The 17,520-nt window shown below is 37.1% G+C and overlaps 1 protein-coding gene and 2 long non-coding RNA genes across 5 annotated transcripts in view; 1 reads left to right on the top strand and 2 right to left on the bottom strand.

Annotated features, from left to right (window-relative positions):
- The window catches only part of LOC140224119 (uncharacterized), a 643,754-nt gene that overhangs the window by 369,771 nt on the left and 256,463 nt on the right, over positions 1-17,520 (bottom strand). The gene's annotated exons all lie outside the window — the stretch shown is intronic.
- The window catches only part of LOC109039506 (pyruvate dehydrogenase phosphatase regulatory subunit, mitochondrial), a 30,617-nt gene continuing 13,232 nt past the window's right edge, over positions 136-17,520 (top strand). For all 3 annotated transcript variants that reach the window (XM_019055004.2, XM_019055003.2, XM_019055002.2), the window contains exons 1-7: positions 136-710; positions 1,435-1,562; positions 1,673-1,776; positions 13,992-14,133; positions 15,205-15,326; positions 16,477-16,747; positions 17,263-17,387. In XM_019055004.2, the coding sequence (XP_018910549.2) occupies positions 406-710; positions 1,435-1,562; positions 1,673-1,776; positions 13,992-14,133; positions 15,205-15,326; positions 16,477-16,747; positions 17,263-17,387 (1,197 nt within the window). In that variant the 5' untranslated portion in view covers positions 136-405. The remainder of the gene's footprint in view (positions 711-1,434; positions 1,563-1,672; positions 1,777-13,991; positions 14,134-15,204; positions 15,327-16,476; positions 16,748-17,262; positions 17,388-17,520) is intronic.
- On the bottom strand, positions 4,526-6,372 carry LOC140224117 (uncharacterized). Its single transcript, XR_011899392.1, has 2 exons — positions 4,981-6,372; positions 4,526-4,731 (listed from the first exon to the last, which is right to left on the bottom strand). It is a non-coding gene; the product is annotated as an uncharacterized lncRNA (long non-coding RNA).

Below are 17,520 nucleotides of genomic sequence, written 5' to 3'. Positions count from 1 at the left end.
TTATCAAAAAAGCATGCCACCGTCACATTCAAAACAAAGGTGATTGATCGAAGACGAATCGTCACCGGTGACCTCCTGCGCAGAAGTTTCAGAACTGTCTTTTCGCGCAGGACGGATGAAGAACGGCCGAATGTATGTAAACAATGCATGTTCTCTCCTCACGACCTCCACTAAAGTTATATTATTTCACTATTTTATTGTGGAGAAAATTAAAATTTTTCAGTCAAATCAAATTATGCAAGTGAAAGTGGCATGCATGCTAGTGTAGTTTTTTCACTGGTTTCATCGTGTCATCGTCTGTTTACAAGTAGCACATAAGTATCTTATGCGATATTCTTGCCCAAGTGTTATAATATTTTATTCTTGCCTTCTTTTTCACCCTCTCTGTTTAGTTTTTTCTGATTGATGATTGGACATTCAATATCAAAATGTCCAAGTCGACCGAAACGTCATATTTTGCAGCAACTATGTCTTGCCACAAGATCCGTGAAGGAAGGGTGCTCCAAGCCTCCGACAGTAGGTTTACCAACAACATCTTCGTTATCAAGTAAATTTGGATCTCTCGCCTCTGATCATGTGCGTCAGAGTAGCTCTGTTTTACCTACTCAAGCTCAAGTTGTGATCTGCGGATCAGGCGTCGTTGCTAACTCAGTCGCTTATCACCTTGTGCAGCATGGATGGACAGATGTTTTGGTCATCGACCAAGGAAGGTGAGTTTCCTAATTCTCTGCCTCTTTATCGTATTAGAATTAGCTAGTATAGAATAGAGGTGCTGAAAATGCCTGATGATCCTAGAACAAACAGGAAGCAGATCTTAGGTCACAAGGCAATTTTAAATATTGATGACCTTTTTTTTTCAATACCTTTTGTAAAAAAGTTTAGCAAATCACTCAGTTTACTCAAGGTAGTGCTTTTAGTAATGAAAACGATCATTCCAGAGTGAGACAATTCAAATAATTGGTGTGGGGAAAAGGCCAAATCAAAGCAAATCGCAATTTTGGAACGTTCTTCCCCCATACTAAAAATTTAAACGCCTACTGCTAAGTAAAAAATAATAGGTAATCGACGAAGAAATCTCAGTGCTACTGAATTTCTGTAGCTGTCTAACTTTTTATCTTTAAACTTAAATTCATTTTCATCAGTAAGTCTGAACAAGTCCAAGTTATAAAATGTATCTAAGTATAATGTCGGTTTTGCGAATTGGCCCTAGTAGAACCAAAAAATATTTTGATCAGAATGTGGCCCAAAATTTTGAAAATTGGTCTAGTAATCCATTTTCGCTGGCAGTATCAGTGACTCTTGGGTACCCACAATTTCACACAACGAGTGGTTTTGATCATGACATGAGCAATTTTTTTCGGCACCTCTTATAACATTTTTTGAACAGTAACATCTCTTTTTACCAATCAAAAAAATTGTTTGATTATGTTCTAGTATCTGTGGAGGAACTTCAAATTTTGGATCCGGCACCTTAGGTCTATTCAAACCAATTGATGAAAGACACATTATTTCCAACAGTATTAAACTATACAGACAACTTCAGGAAATGGGACATGATATTGGTGAGTTCTTAAGATCATTTCAGTTCACGAGTCATAGTCAATTGATCTTTTTTTATCATAATTTCGAATTCAGCAGATAAACAATTAACCCACATATGTTTGCTTTTCAGGTCTTAAACAAGTTGGCAGTGTGAATTTAGCCCAAACGAAAGATCGAATAATCATGTTGAAAAGACGAATAGCCTACAATCTGCCGACAGGTCTTCATTGTGAGGTATCTGTAACTTTTCATTAGATTTTTTATTCTTATGTGTAAAAATTTGACTATCAATTTTTTTGGTTTTTCCTTGTTTCGTCCTGAGAATTGTTCATCAGCGATGGCGGATGGCACGAGGATTGCACTCTAGGGCCAAGTCTTGTGTCATGTTCATGGCAGTGTTTCAATGCTGTCAAGGATCTTGCGGGACTCTGAGCTGGACTCACTGACAATTGTGATCTACTGGTGAAGTCTAAAAAGACCCGAAATATTATAAATCTCTCGGTGTGACTTCAGTCTAGTATTCCAATGCATCTACCTGAGCTGAACACTCTCCCTCTCAGCTTTTCTGTGATAATTATTTGAGTTCAAATTTTTGAATCTAATAAAACCATTGGAATTTGTTGGCCTTTATTCTCCTGCAAAATAGTGTGGACTCAGTACTACTCTACCATCCTGTTATTTATAAAAAATGTATTACTTTCACTCTCTGGTCACTCAGATAATCCTACCAGGGCCAGAGACCGCAATAGCTCATATCCGAGTTGCCTCGGCCTCAGGTATCAAGAGGCAACTGTACCGGGAATTCCCTCGGTATTGAAATCTGGACGGGGATCGGAACGCGTACCGCGCTGTCAACCCCTTCGGAGGCGCGAGGGGATGTGAAACGCATGCGGTTAAAATCCGGACCTCGGATCGGTCTCTTCTCCGATGAAAGTGAAATCTTGAGTTAACTATCCACGGCCGGATAGTTTCGCTCAGAATCAATGATTTCGAGTTGATTCAACGGTCGGCGACAATTCGCTCAACCTCTTCGATTTCAAAGTCTTGTCCAGGCTTTGAATGGTGGCTCTAATTCGGCCGCGTCTTCTTGTGTTTCATTTTCGTCCGTCCGACTCCGACTGAAATGATGCATGAGAGCAATAACATCTACTTTTCCTATACTTCGCTATTCCCTCTCAAACCTTAACTGTTTATGCTCGCTCATTTCTTTCATATATTTTACACAATAGGCTCCTTACAATTATTATGTGTCATAAAAATTCACGATCGTGAAACGGGTTTACCGCAGGGAACGGATATTGAATATCTTGAGGCTTATTCAATTTAAGAAAAAAAAAAAAAAAAAAAATTGCTTAAATATTATTAGACAACATTACATTGTTTTATTTTAAACAAATGTTTTGATTCCTAATTAGTCAATCTACAAAAAATTGCTTTCAATTGATTCGACCATAATATCAATGATCAATGATCATGACGTATTTTTTAATGTTATTTACCCGTCGCTTTTACAGTGCTCCCGGCGGGCGCTTTACTACACCTAATCGCCATCCTTATCTATCGGAATAGAGGTCATCTGGTAAATAGATCCTCGTAATTTCATTTTGAATGCCACCAATCCAAGATTTTGCTGGGCGTCTCCTATACGTTTCCTTCCAAGAGGAAACCATTTCAGTACCTCCTCAGGCAGTCTTTCATCCGCCATTCGTTAAATATGACCATACCAGATAACCTGATTTTTTTACACGTAAAAGAACTAAAAATTTAAATTTTCCCTAATTTAGGTAAAAGAGGAGGGTGTAAAGAATAAATGCAACTTCCCCCATTCGCAACTTTATCGCAAAAGCCTGGGCAGATCTTAGATTTCGCCCGCAAAATCAAGCGTATGCAACCCGGCACTCCGCAGAGTTAAAGTAGTTGCATGTTTGGTTTGAACCCAACTTCGTACATAAGTATATTAATCGATTATGATATGCTCCCCGCAATATTCAAATAACGAGGGTATATTTCGGAAAGGGATCTCAGTTAGTTTATGTACCGTCATTTTATTTGTGATGAGTTTTCTTTATTAACTGAAAAGCCCTCAGGAAGTTAGGACACGGGATATTCTCGGATATTTCCAATCCAAAGAGAGTAAAGGAAATGAATTTGAAAAAAAAAAAAAAAAAAAAAAACTGAAAATCGAGTTACTTTAATTAATTTTTTGATGTGGAGAGGGATTGGAATTATACTTATACCACTTCACTTGGATATGACGAGAGCCTAAAATGTTAGTTCCGAAAGAGAAAAAAGAAAGAAAAAAAAATCGGAAAATATAGTCCAATTGTTCAATCTTCTTCGCATAACCGCATACCATTGTGCTTTCGATTTGTTTGTTGCATTACGTTTCTTCATTATTTCTCGATACTTCACATTAGACACTAATTCCCGTACGTTTGACCGCAGAGCAGGCGAAAGGCGGACCCTCTGGTATTCTACTGTACCTAATAGCGAAGAGATAGTGACTGCAAACATGAAATTTTGATAGAACGGGCTCAGAAGCGTCTGACCAGAAAACTGTACTGAAAGAGGCCTCCGTTCTTTCTCAAATATCACTAATCGTCCGAAAGACTCCCAGAAATTGTTTGGATGATTAAAAATTGACCGATTTTATTTCAAATTCATAATAATAGGGTATTATTTATTTTCATATTCGGCTAGTTTTAGGCAAGAAAGCCGTAGGGTAGACTGGGGTTATGTGGGCACCATTTTGTTTGAAAAATCATAAAACAAATTTGGTGATAGATAGAGTTAATCTTTAAAGTACAATGTCTTCAGTATAATGTAAGGTATCTGCAAAAAATAGTATGTTTCATTTTTTAAATTTCTTCATGGTCAAAATTTAGATTTTGTAAAAAATGGGAAAGTGCTCAGTTAACCCCGTGGGGTGGGTTAACTGGGCACTGGGGGTGGGTTGACTGGACACTAAGATGAAAAAGCATACTTTTGAAAGAGGAAACTTTTATTAAGTCAAATGAACAAGTGGAAAAGTCTTAAAAATTAAAGAAATACATCTGAGGATGATTTTTTGTTTGTCTTAATACTTATATTATGTACATTTTCACTAAGAGATACGGAAAACTTATTTCAATGACTTCTGAATAGGTCCCATGGTTGGTTGTCCTTTTTCTCCTTTTAGTTGTTAAAATACTGCAATTAAAATCAAAAAACAAGTTTTAGTGAATGTTTTGGCTAACTTGTAATCTATGGGGTTAACTGGGAATGCCCTCTTTAATCCCATTTGGTAGTGTTCAGTTAACCCCATTTGGTAGTGTTCAGTTAACCCCATTTCGGAATTTCAGAGAAAAAAAATCATAAATAGTACTCAATTGGAATAATTACCAAAGTAATCACTGGAAATAGTACATAAAACTATAGATGAAACAATAAAGCACTTACCAAAGCCTTCCTCAAAAGCTAGATATGTCATTTGGGCTTCAGTTCACAGCACCGGGAATTTACTTTTCGCCCCACGAAACACGTTTGTAAACATAACTTCAAAAAAAACAAAGATTATCAACTCAGCGCAAGGTACACTAGTAAGGGTCTATAAACTGATGAAATTGACGCGTAGTTGGTTTTGAGTTTGCCCACCAGGTGGCAGCTAGGTCGAGTGTTCAGTTAACCCGCCGTGCCCACTTAACCCCAGGCTACCCTAAGTGTTATGCGGAATTAATAACCGTGTTTTTCCCACGCATGGGGGCGTTGAACATCTACTGGGTTCCTCCCTACATTATGGATGTTGATAATCGCGGAACACTGAGGTAAAAACATTAAATAGCTCAACAATTTCCTGGTACACGTGCACCCCTAAAACCGTAGTATAATCACGAAATACACTCGACCAGCTGTCAAAGTTGCATTTAAAACTGAGAAAAATTGAAAAACTGCGGCATGACAAACCCTTTGGTACCCAAGTAGCATGGATTGCAATTTCATTGCAATGGATTGTGAGTTGATTGCAATTTTTGCTTGTTGCCTATACGTTCATTTGAAGGCGCTTAAAAAGTTGCAATTTTATTGCAATAAGTTTGCAAGAAATGTAGATTATGCTTGTTGCCTAACCTTCTTTTTCAAGGCACTATAAAGACTGCAATTTCGGTGCAATCATGTTGTAACAAATTCACGCCATGTGCCTGGCATCCAATTCTCTAGTTGTTTTAAAGTTTTTTCGACTTAAATGTCTCACCTAACCCATATAGCCCAACATATTTTGAAAATATTGTCACCTTTATCAAAATATTTTCATGGCAATATTGTAATTAAAATATTTTCAAAATTTTTTTAAAACATTTTAAAGGAATATTTTGAAAATGTTTACAAAAAATATTTTTAAAATAATTCAAAAATATTGCCTGTAAACATGCATGTTAAAAATATTCCTTAAGAAAGTTTTGAAAATATTTTAAAAATATTTTTAAGTTCTCAAGTTAGTATGTGGTGTAATTTACACCGGTGTAAATTTAGTGTGAGTACCTATTACGTGATATCGAAAAAAAAAAATCAGACAAAAAAAATATGAAAAAAATAAATAACACGAAAAAAAATAAATAATAGGCAAAAGAAAGAAGCCTGAGAAAAACGGCGTTAATCAAATCTATGATGAATGTTGAGCCACGCACTGACGCAATGCATGCGATAACAGCCTTAACAGGCGTGATTTCAACCCAGCTCATCATCAGCTCCCTGTAGCTCAGTGGAAGAGTGCACCGCTATGACATTCGCGGGTCGGGTTCTAGCCCACTCAAGGGCGTCCGGTATCTTATGCTGCTAAACGTCGTAGGACATTAGGTAAGCATGGGTTCGAATTATTATAATTTCCCCGGAAAATTTAGGGGTTGAAATTTAAAGGTCGTCAATATTGAAATTTCTTTGCAAAAAAAAAATTGCAACTTTTTTACAATGAGGGGGTCAGATGTTGTAAAATAATTGCAATTTTCTTGCAAGAAAGTTGAAATCATCTGGAAATTTTATTTCAATGAAATTGCAATTTTTTCGTTGCAAAATGCTACTTGGGTAAACCATTTCTATTCACCGTGGTTCATTTTTTCTATACATAGACATAATAGACTTTCTGATCATCATTGCGAATTTTACGAAAACGGTGGGCTCATTAAATGAAATGTTCCGTTTAAACAGCACTAGGCCCATTTCCTTGATAACAGTAAACATTTGGACTAACTGCTCTCTCTGGTAATCCAAAATAGCTCCTTGCTGGTACCTTTCCCAACCCAACAATACACTGCTCACTTCCTCAAGCCATATCGTCTCCCAGACTTGGATCCACTTTAGGCGTTGTGGTGGCAGGACAAAAAAAATGGCAGCTTTAGTTCTGATAATTAATTGATTTGCTCTCCTTATAAATATTCAGAATACCAAAAATTTTTCTCCTGGGTGAATAATTGACTTTTTGGATTTTTTTTTTTTATCACTTTGATTGAAATTTTATGCAGAATCCGAATACATTGAGAAAAGTTAATCCCAGAAAATGAGAAACAAAAAATTTTCCTTGAGCTTATACTTTAGTTACCCCGGTGCAAGGAGCAGTTCCGGGAACGGGAAGCGAGGCAGGCTGAATGGAGCCTTGCCGCGGTGCGAACTGCGAAGGGTATCGGCGAGGAGCCTGCCGTGTTGCCATTCACATCGTTCACACATTACTTTCATCCCCAAATGACTGATGAGAGGATGTCGATTGGAAACTCCATCTTCATCCAATTCCAAATCTCCGGCTAGACCGTTGCCGTTGCTGTTTTTTGATATTGGGCTAGTGACAATTGATAAGTCCTTTAGAGGCATGACCTCCATTTACAATGTCTCACCACTGTTGTATTGACCAACTTTTGGGTTGCTTATAGCGTCCCTTCTTTGACGTTAGGGTGTACCTCGGTTTCTAAATGAGCCCCAGAAAGTATGAACTTATATGTGAACCGCAGCTCACGAGGAAATTGAGTTACGCCCTTCCGCCCGAGGAGCGGCAATATCTTCCACTTACTCAATTTTTCTAATTTTCCCCTTGAATTGATGTCTTTTCCGGAGGACCTCACAGAAAAAGAATGGTTTTAACATCATTTTTGAGAGCCTCAGGGTTTTTTTTTTTGGGGGGGGGGGGGATGTTGGTTCATTGCGATTCCGTAAATTATGTGTTCTTTACGATTTGCTATCGTCTGTTATGTGCCTACGACGCTGATTAGACAGACACAATTGCTTGTTCGGGCAAAACTTTTTTTGATTAATCTTACGGGAAGGCGACCAAAAAATTCTCAAATTGTTGACAAAGCCTCGACTAATGAAGTAGGCTGAAAATTCTATGCGTTCAACCTAATTCGCAAAATTAAGCAATTTTTCGCTTTTGGTGCTCACTCTGAGTGATGATTCAAAATTCCCACGAAAACAGAGAATTGTGTTCCGGTGCACTTCTTAACGAACTTTTACGTGACGGCAATGAAAAATTTCTCAGATTTTTAACGAGCCTAGTGTATAATCTCTCAATTGGGCTCACAACAAAATAGGTAAGCCCAACAAGCTAGGTAGCATTCATGATTTTCCGCCATTCGGTGCCTACTTTCAGTAATGATAAACATCACCTTAAGAGAGGAAATTTTTCAGCATTTTCTCACGTACATTGACGCACACGGAAGCTACAAAATATCTTCATGATTTTTGAAAATCCCTTTTTTTCGAGAACCAACAGCAACTTTGACTTTTGTAGTGGGGGAACTTCTATCCATAATCTTTAACAGGTTGCATTGAAAATAACCACCATCTTCACTTGAAATTCACTTTTTATCTTCAATGACCTTAACACCTCGTTCTGCAACGTCATTGGGTTTTTTCAAATGGAAAAGGAAGCACTTAAAAAAGTGCCCCGATCTGTTAGTATCGGGAATCTAGAATAGTGCATTGTAGATTAGCACTGGGCCCATACTATTCTACATGGATATATGTCAAAGTCAAATGGACTACATTTTGCAATTTGGAACTATAAATTCTAGCCCGGTTTAAAAATAACGTATGTGCCAGTAGTTTCCCTAAGCACATAAGTGTTTTTCCAGAAGAGGCAGAATTTATAGTTCCAAATTGCAAAATGCGGTCCAAATATTCCACAACATTTTCATTAAAGAGAACCTTTAATATGAGTATCAGTGTACGACTGAGAGGGTGAATATTCAGCTTTGGCTGATACATTGGAATACAAAGCAAGGGCAACGCCGAGGGATCCATATTCCATATCGATTTGAGTTTTGTTATACTTCATCAGTTGGCCAGCTTAAGAGCCATAAATTGGGCTTCTCAATAATCTGTGAATTTGCCTTCTGTTATCGCGCTAGGGTCCACAAAACCTGTACCGAAACTTACGTATCCCTGTCCTTAGGCATTAATGATCATCACTTACAGCAAGCATCAAAGTGAAAAATTGATTTCTTCGCGAATCAAGTTGGGCGAATAGGGGTTTTGGCTTTGGCCCATTATGCCCGCCGCCGGATGCCGGGCTTTTCAAAATTTTTAGAATTTGTTGCAATCTTGCCTGTCAATTTAGCATACTTGTCATATACATACAAAATACTGCAGTATATTTTTGAGGAATCAGCCAGTGATTTTTTAAGCAAAAATTAACAGCCAAACAATAGCCAAAACATATCTGCATATTAATCGACAGCCAAAACAAATCTTCGATTCATATAACAGACTGTGGCAAATTCTCAAGAAACATACTTTGCGGAAACGAAAAATACAAAAATTGCTTGTAAGATACTCCTCAGACACCGCTAATAATCATTTTTCTCCATGAAACCATCTTCCCGAAAATTACCTATCATCAGTCATCGATTCAGCGGGTAATACCATGAGATTTTACACAACATGTGAATGAGAGTCACTATACTTCCACGTGATGTAATTTAATAAAATGAGTCACGCACCGCGCCCCCTCCACTCCCTGAGAAGTTGACAAAATTATTAAAATGAAATAAACTGTCTTTATAATAACCAAGATCTGTCGCAAATGATTATCAGTAAAATATTTTTTTAAACTTAGATAACTGAATTTCTGATCCCTCGATCATGCGATGCAAAATCCGTCGCTCTGTCGCAGGCCCCTTGACTTTACCAACCAAGTCGCCAAATTGAGCCCAAAGATTGAACATACTATAAAATCGAGGATGGTCCACGAGCGCGTCGTCAATTAGAGGAGAGGCAGGACTTCATACTGCTTCGCGGCTGTCATTTCATCAAGATCGACGGAAACACGGAAAGGAAAAGTTAAAAGTGAAAGAGGAATGTATGCGGGATCGGTGCCACGGGCCACGGAGAAAGGGTCGCGACAAAGATCATTTGACTCAATTATTCACCGCGCGTACGGGTTTTCCAGGGTGGCGTCTGACCAGATTTCGGCCGTGTCTAGCTCTCGTTCAGCAATCGAGGGCTGGTGGCTGTTCGCCTGGAATTAAAAGGCCAAACTGGCCGGTTGAATGCGGAATTAAATGCACAAACTGACACATGAGCAGCCGGCCACTGTCATTTGTTGAAGGGATGCATATCGTCACCTACCTGACATATGGGCGTAATTACACTCTACAATGAACCCTGTCTTCCATACATTTCAAAGCTTTTTCGGGCTCATTTCAATGTGCAGTTACGCCCCTATGTTAGCCAAGCGATGCATCGTCTATGCATAGTCAAATCGTGCATTTTAATCCAAATTTGAACTGCCATTTTAGCTGTCGGGAAATATACCTAAAAATCTTTCTGCCGCAGAAAATATGCTGCCTCCTCAAGCTCTTGAGCTATATAGAGTAAAATAACAAGAAAAAAATATTTGAATAATTGTGCGATCCAGTACTGGCAAAAAGTTTAAATTTAACATAAGAAGAAAATATAAACAGAAAAAGCTCTCGAAAAAAAGAGTTGCCTCAAATTATTGTTTAAAAAAACTGTCGAAAAAGAAGAAAATCCACGAACTTGTGTCATGTGCTGACGTGTTATTCTAATTTCTAATAGGCAGCTCACGTTGAACTCGATGGTTTAAGAAAAATCAACCAAGGGCTGGCTGTGCGATCAACCACAAATTTTGTATATTTTAGTCGTTTGCCAGACATAAATTAAGTTAAGATTTATTATTGTTCTGTGTTCACCTGCTCAGAGATTACATATCGATGCCTAAAATGCGAGCCCGCATATATCTGTTTGCGAGATTCTAGACTCTCAGTCATACATTATTTTTTTCTTGTAAACTTAAAGTCAACGTAATTTTAACAAAACTTCTTTAATTTTTTTCTCTGTTGTTTGGATATTCTGTATAGATATCAAGCTATGAAGCTGACTTGTTCCTCCTTGAAAAAATAAATTATAAGCGGAGATTTTGAGACACCGCAATGGAGATACGTGCTGTCACACTTTAGCCGTCGATATGATATGCCTCGATATTTCAGAGATTAGTGCATCACGTCCGGTAATGGGGGCAGAGGGCTGATCTGATGCAGGACCCGTCTGATAGATTTTTTGTGAAGCAAAAAATTCGATCAAAATACTACACCATGAGAAAATAAAGAGAAAATGTCATAATCTACGATTTAATACGCTTTTGCTAATTTATTTAATATGGTATCGCCGTCAAGAGGGAAGTGCGTCTACAGTTCCTCTTGCACATTTTTTGGGCCATGAAATAGTCTCCGTGGTACTATTAACGCCAAAATTGTGTGTATTTGATCACTGTGCGATTAGGGATTGTTCAGAAAATACGTAACGCTGAACTCGGAGTTTCCGAACCTCCCCCTCCCCGCTTATCTAGCTTTAGTGACGTGGGCCCCAATCCTTTAAGATGTAAAAACAAAATTGTCTAACGCTCTTCTCACTGCTGTCATAGCGTAGAGAGCAGTAAGGGTCAAATATTCGAAATCAAGGCTCCTTCAAAATTCGTCTGATCCATTTTAGATGAAATCACAGGAATAGCTAAAATAGCAAAATTCATCTTATTTTCATGGAAACGAGACATATGAGAAAGCCGCAAGTGCGCAAAAAATGACGTAGTTTCAGGCAAGGTAGCAGTTCTGCCGTGATAGCGAAGAGAGCCGTAAGTGCAACATTTTCGAAATTGAGTTTTCTTCCAAATTCGTCTAAATTCTTTTAGGTAGATGAAATTACTGAGACAGCTAAAACAGCAAAATTCATCCTAATTTAATGAAAACGAGACGTATGTAAAAGCCGTAAGTGCACAAAAAATGACACAGTTTTTTTTTCAAGACAGCCGTAGATGCATGAGAGCCAATGAGAACAGTGCTTTCCAGTAAAGTGCCGCCCTCTTCTGCCAATTTCTAACCTGAAAATGTGTTTGTTGTGCGTCCAAAACGCAACCACGAAAGCATGCAGAAGATAGCACTTACGGCTGTCTTGCCTGACAATAACCGAGCATGAAAATGAAAAATACCCTTTTTATGTAATGAAAATTAAATCAGTCGATTTTTAATCATCCAAACGATCTCTAGGAATCTTTCGGACGATTCGTGATAGTTTGGGAAAGAACGGAGGCTTCTGTAATAAAATTTTCCGGTCACCTGCCTCTGAGCCCGTTTTACCAAAACTTCATTTTGGCACTTACTGCCCTCTTTGCTATCAACGGCCCATCACGTTGACACACATTAATCACCGCATCGGTGGGTACTGAAAAGCAATATCGTGATCTATTAACTCAAAGGCTCCAATGAATCATCATTTTCGGAAGTGGCTGAAATCTCGGGGATGGTACTTAATATATTAAAGGGAGTAGTACTATTATTTTGGGTATAATCAGGTCGGGGAAATAACCCGAAAATGACGCGAGGTAACAGTGACAAGGAGCGTATTGAGAATTGGCAAGAAGGAAACCAAAAACACGAAAGGTGATTAAGTGATGGAGGTGTAAGGTTTTATTCCTCCGCGCACTTCATTGTAAAAGAAAACTTTCAATTTCTGTGTTCGCAATGAAAGTTTTGTTTCACATGTATGTGAATCTACATGTCGGGAGAAAGAAGAAACGCAAACCTACCGGTATCTTTTCTAAAACAAGATTTTTTTTTCCTAGGCTCTGTCAACTTTTTCGCAGGAAATATCGATGAGACTTTTCTTCCCAATAAATTAAAACCAATAATTCCGAAATGCGGTCAGGGTAGAGAGAAGGGTTCTACACTTCTACCATCAAAAGTATAAACAATAACATTATGAAGATGATTTGACCTAGTAAAAGCGAATACGTGAAGCACTTTTACAAACTCTTAAAAAATTCGTCAAGAAGTATTAATTAGAATAACACTTTTGGTATATTTTTAAAGGAAAAATGCTTCAGGACTTTTACATAATAGATCTCTTGAAAAAGAAGCCTCGTGTTTGAAACATTATTATGATTTTTTTCTTTCAATTCTTTCTATTCTGGTTAAAATCAGATTAAGTAAAAAGTTACAGTGAAGTCAAATGTTTCAATTTCTTTACTGATGTAATTTTAATTATTGATATAATGTTTCAAAATTGCACACTAAAAAGGGCTTTATTAGAACTACTTTTAAACAATTTTTCTTGAAATTGTCTGTTTAAAATTTACGAGTTTCTCGATGCAAAGATCATTTGAGAAGAAGAGGAGAAGGAGGAGGAAGAAGAAGAAGAAGAAGAAGAAGGAGAAAAATAGTAGGATTGTAATAATAGTTAGAATAGATAACGCAGTAGGAATGGAAGCGCCGCGCAGGGAGGTAGCGGTATTCTGATTTACGCGGGAAATTCAAATATAGGATATGTTGAGCGAACTTGCCGCGGCCGGCTAGTTAACTCTAAAGGCTGGATTTCATTAGCGAACATCGGAGAATGCTATCGACCGCATGGATTTGTATATCATTGCCGGGCAATGGTATTTAACTCTGGATCTAATGATTACCCCCGGATCGATCCCTCAAATGTCAAGATTTCAACCGCATTGCCGGCCCATCCCATCCGACTACCTGAATTCTGATCGCAGAACAAAAGAAAGGGAATCCCATTCAGATTTGAAGCCAGTGCCCGCGATGAATCGATCCGGCCTCTCGACACTTGACGTGATACGTGCCTTTATGAGCTATCGAAGCATATCATATGCAGTCTCTGACCAGGGCTGAACTATTTTGTCTTTCAAATTATTTTTGTAACAGAGAAAATTTTCAAGGTTTTTTCAGCCTGAAGCTCTAGAACTATCCAACAAATTACTAACAAGCTGTAAAATATGAGAAGAAAAATATAAAGAGACAAAGAAAAAAAAGCACGGCACCTAACGGAGAAATTTCTATTAGTTCAATTCTTTTCTCGGAATTACTTACATTGCTGTGATGGTTTTTACAGAATGTTTTTTTTTAATTTTAACTTTTAGCACACACAATTTTGTTCCTTTTTTAATCATTTGACTTACATTTCCTTAGATTATTGGACCTAATGAGCTACAGAAACTTCATCCTCATATATGTACGGATAATATATTGGGAGGCGTCTGGGTGCCAGAGGATGCTGTTGTTGATACCCTGTCTGTCTGCCGTGTTCTTGCAAAACTTGCTAAACAAGGAGGTAAAGTTAACATCCTACTTCATCATTTTCAAGAAAGGTGTCAAAATTTAGTGGTATTGGAGGTGAAACTTGAAAAACTTACATCTTTACTTTTGCTGTTAAAAATCTCCCATCAAACTTTACTTTTTTGTGGGAGAGTGAGCGTTATCATTTTCTGAAAATTTCACTGATTTTGTTTTTTCTGTAAAGAAGGATACACTGTTTTGATTCCAAGCTATAATATCGTATGTTTCTGTAAAGACATAAAATAACAGTGGAAATTTTGAAATACCTCAATTGGGATTCCTTTGTTTTGAGTATCACCATCAATATTTTCTTGAAATCTGTGTTTAGATGTATTACAAAAACTTTGATGTCATCAAATTTCCACCCAGAATTTTCTTTTTCTTCCTGTTTATGGTTTTCCTCATTGCTTTAACATCCTTTCTCTTCCATTTAAGGTGTTGAGTATGAATGAAGTGCAAAGCAATGTCATTAAACTAGTAATCTCATAGGCACACCTAATTTCTCAAAATAAAGGACAGAGAATTCCATTATCTCTGTTCTTTTAGATAATCTGTATTATCTGTAGTTTTCTCAATACCTTTGTAAATTCAATTTAATTTAATTAATCTAGGTAGATACAACTGATATAAGGTATACAAGTTGTCGTAATAGTGACAATCTTCTTAAATAAAGTTTGTTTTTATAAATAAATAAAAAGGTGCAGAAGTTGATTTTAGAGTATTAGGAAGAATTAATGACCAGGACACTCCTAAAGATCGAATCAAAATTCTTATTTTGTTAAAAAAGTTAATCACATCCATTCGCAAAATTTGACTGAAGGAAACAAAGTTTCCCCAGCTGGTCAGGTGATTAGATTACTTTAAAATATGAGCAAGAGAACCAATGGATACAACAAGATCCAATTTTTAAATCATACTTTTTCATTATTTTTTATATTATAACATGTAAATTATGCAATCCGGTTAAAATAAAGCAAGAGTTTCTAAACACCCTCTCATTATTAGAATTTAAATACTCGTTTTGATACTCTTTTTGTAGTATGTGAATTTCTCTTGTTGCTTTCAGGCGCATCATATGTTGAGAATTGCATTGTTGAAAAAATATCTACCGAGAACAACTGTATCAAGAGTGTCACCACCAACAGAGGAGATGTAGACTGTGAATACTTCGTTAATTGTGCTGGAATGGTAAAAATTAATCTTTCACCGGGCATTTCTAAAAAGCTCACTGACTGCTCTTAAAATTTTTCCCTTGCACTCTATAAACTTCTTCTAATTCCCAAAACACGAGTTCAAAAATTTTTATGAACTATTTATCAGTCATTAAGCATGACTCAAATAATTGAACCTGTAAAACAAGTAGAATTAATCGATGTAAGTAGCAAATGCATCCTCAAATAATTATAATTTTACCGTAAGTAGTTTTTCCCAAGTAAAAAAGTCTATTGGTAAGCCACTTAATTCTGATTCTTAGTTGAGATTGCATGTTGCGAATCCTCTGAATTCAAGTCGTTGACATTATTGCATCTTTTATCAGATAATGCTGCTATATGTATTTCTGAAGTGGTTGCAGGTTATCTCTCTCCTCTGTTTTGGGTCTAGAAATTATCAGTAATGAACACAAGCAGCAAATTGAACAAAATCCTGTTTAAGAATCTGAATTACATAACAAGATTATTTCATTAAACTGAAAATCTGATGCAAGGTTTTCGTCTCTGAATTGCATGATCCTCTCAGTAATCCTTTCAGTAAAACAATTTTAAACCATGTGTCATCATATGTAACCAATGTGTCACCACCAAGTAACAGCTGAATGAACCACAACACATAGAAAATGAGCATAAAACCAAGCTCTTACAATTTGTGAAATGTATTTTAACTGATTTTAATGCCTAACCTAACCTACTTTGCTTATAGTTTTCCATGCGCAGGAAGTTTGAAATTACTTATTTTGCAAACTACAAATGTTTATTTCACTTTCATAAGGTTTCTTGGAAGGTTTTGATACGTTCAAAATGTTCTGCATGAAAGACAAGACAACTTGTGTATGATTTTGTACCATGTGTAGTGGTCCATTATTGATCATGTAACATGGGACTTTTCAAAGACCATTTTACATGCTAGTAAAAACAAATTTTCTGAAGAAATTGCTTCTTTTTTAGAGACTCGATGACCCAACTTTTTTTTTAAATTTTTTGCCTAATCCAGCAGTATCAAAGTTTTACCTTGTGGTTTATAGCACACAATTTGAATCAATCAATAATCCTAATAAAACCATTCAAGCCAGTACTGAGAGAAGTGATGCGTATTTTGAAATGATTCTTAATCTCTGTTAAAGTGGGCACGAGAACTAGGACTGAAATCCGAGCCAAAGGTCAGGATTCCCGTCTATCCTGCTGAACATTACTACGCAAAAACCACTCCAATCTCTGGTATCCCGGACAACTTACCTTACATTCGAGACTTTGACTCTCACATTTACATGCGAGAATACAATGGTGGATTCCTAGTCGGAGGTTTCGAGCCACAAGCAAAGCCTGCATTTTTGGGTCATAAAGGAGTTCCCGGTGATTGGAAGAAACAGCTGCCTGCTGACTGGGATCACTTCAGTAAGTATTGCCTAAATAAACTCATCACATCACTCTTTTCCTAGGAGTTTCAATCCTTGGTAATTTCATACCATCCATTCATCCAGTCATGACATCCATGATACACCTCACATGTGTACACATCATTGCTCCTTTCTTGTAATAACGTATCTCCATTTCCTCCTAAGCCCTGCGCTCTGCATAACGCTATGTTCTCTGGGGTGCATGTGGAAAAATAATTATGCCTTTATGTCAAAGGAGTGATGACTTTTATCTTCAAGTGTAAGTTTTGCTTGTTTTGAAGCATCGGAAAAATTAAAAAAAGTTTGATTAAAAGGTAAGAGTTAAAGGCAGAGCATTCAAAAGGACTTTAGTACCTCATGGAAGATTGGAGCCAGGAATTCTAAGGAAATAGGAAATCAGTAATTTTCCTTTTATCCTTTAAAAGTTTATTCAGACTGAAAAGATCACCTAATATGAATACAGAGGAATGAATACATGACATTTTATAATTTGTTCTTGTCAAACATTTCCAGAACCTCTGTGGCAAAATGCAATCCAAAGACTGCCAATATTAAAAGACGTTCCAGAACCAAGTTTAATGAACTATCCGGATACTTTTACGCCAAATGGAAAATGGATTTTAGGAGAAACACCGGAGGTAAGTACTTTCGTGTCCTCTTTCCTTTTTTTCAATATCTGCCGCACAGCCAATTGCCATGCCTATCAAGCTTTCCATCATGATTTTGAAAGTATAAAAGGTAATCCAGGTCATTTGTACGTGTCACTCTTTT

The sequence above is a fragment of the Bemisia tabaci genome, chromosome 2, assembly GCF_918797505.1.
Source record: "Bemisia tabaci chromosome 2, PGI_BMITA_v3".
Taxonomy (NCBI): Eukaryota; Metazoa; Arthropoda; class Insecta; order Hemiptera; family Aleyrodidae; genus Bemisia; species Bemisia tabaci.
This window is presented reverse-complemented; position numbering and strand designations above follow the sequence as displayed.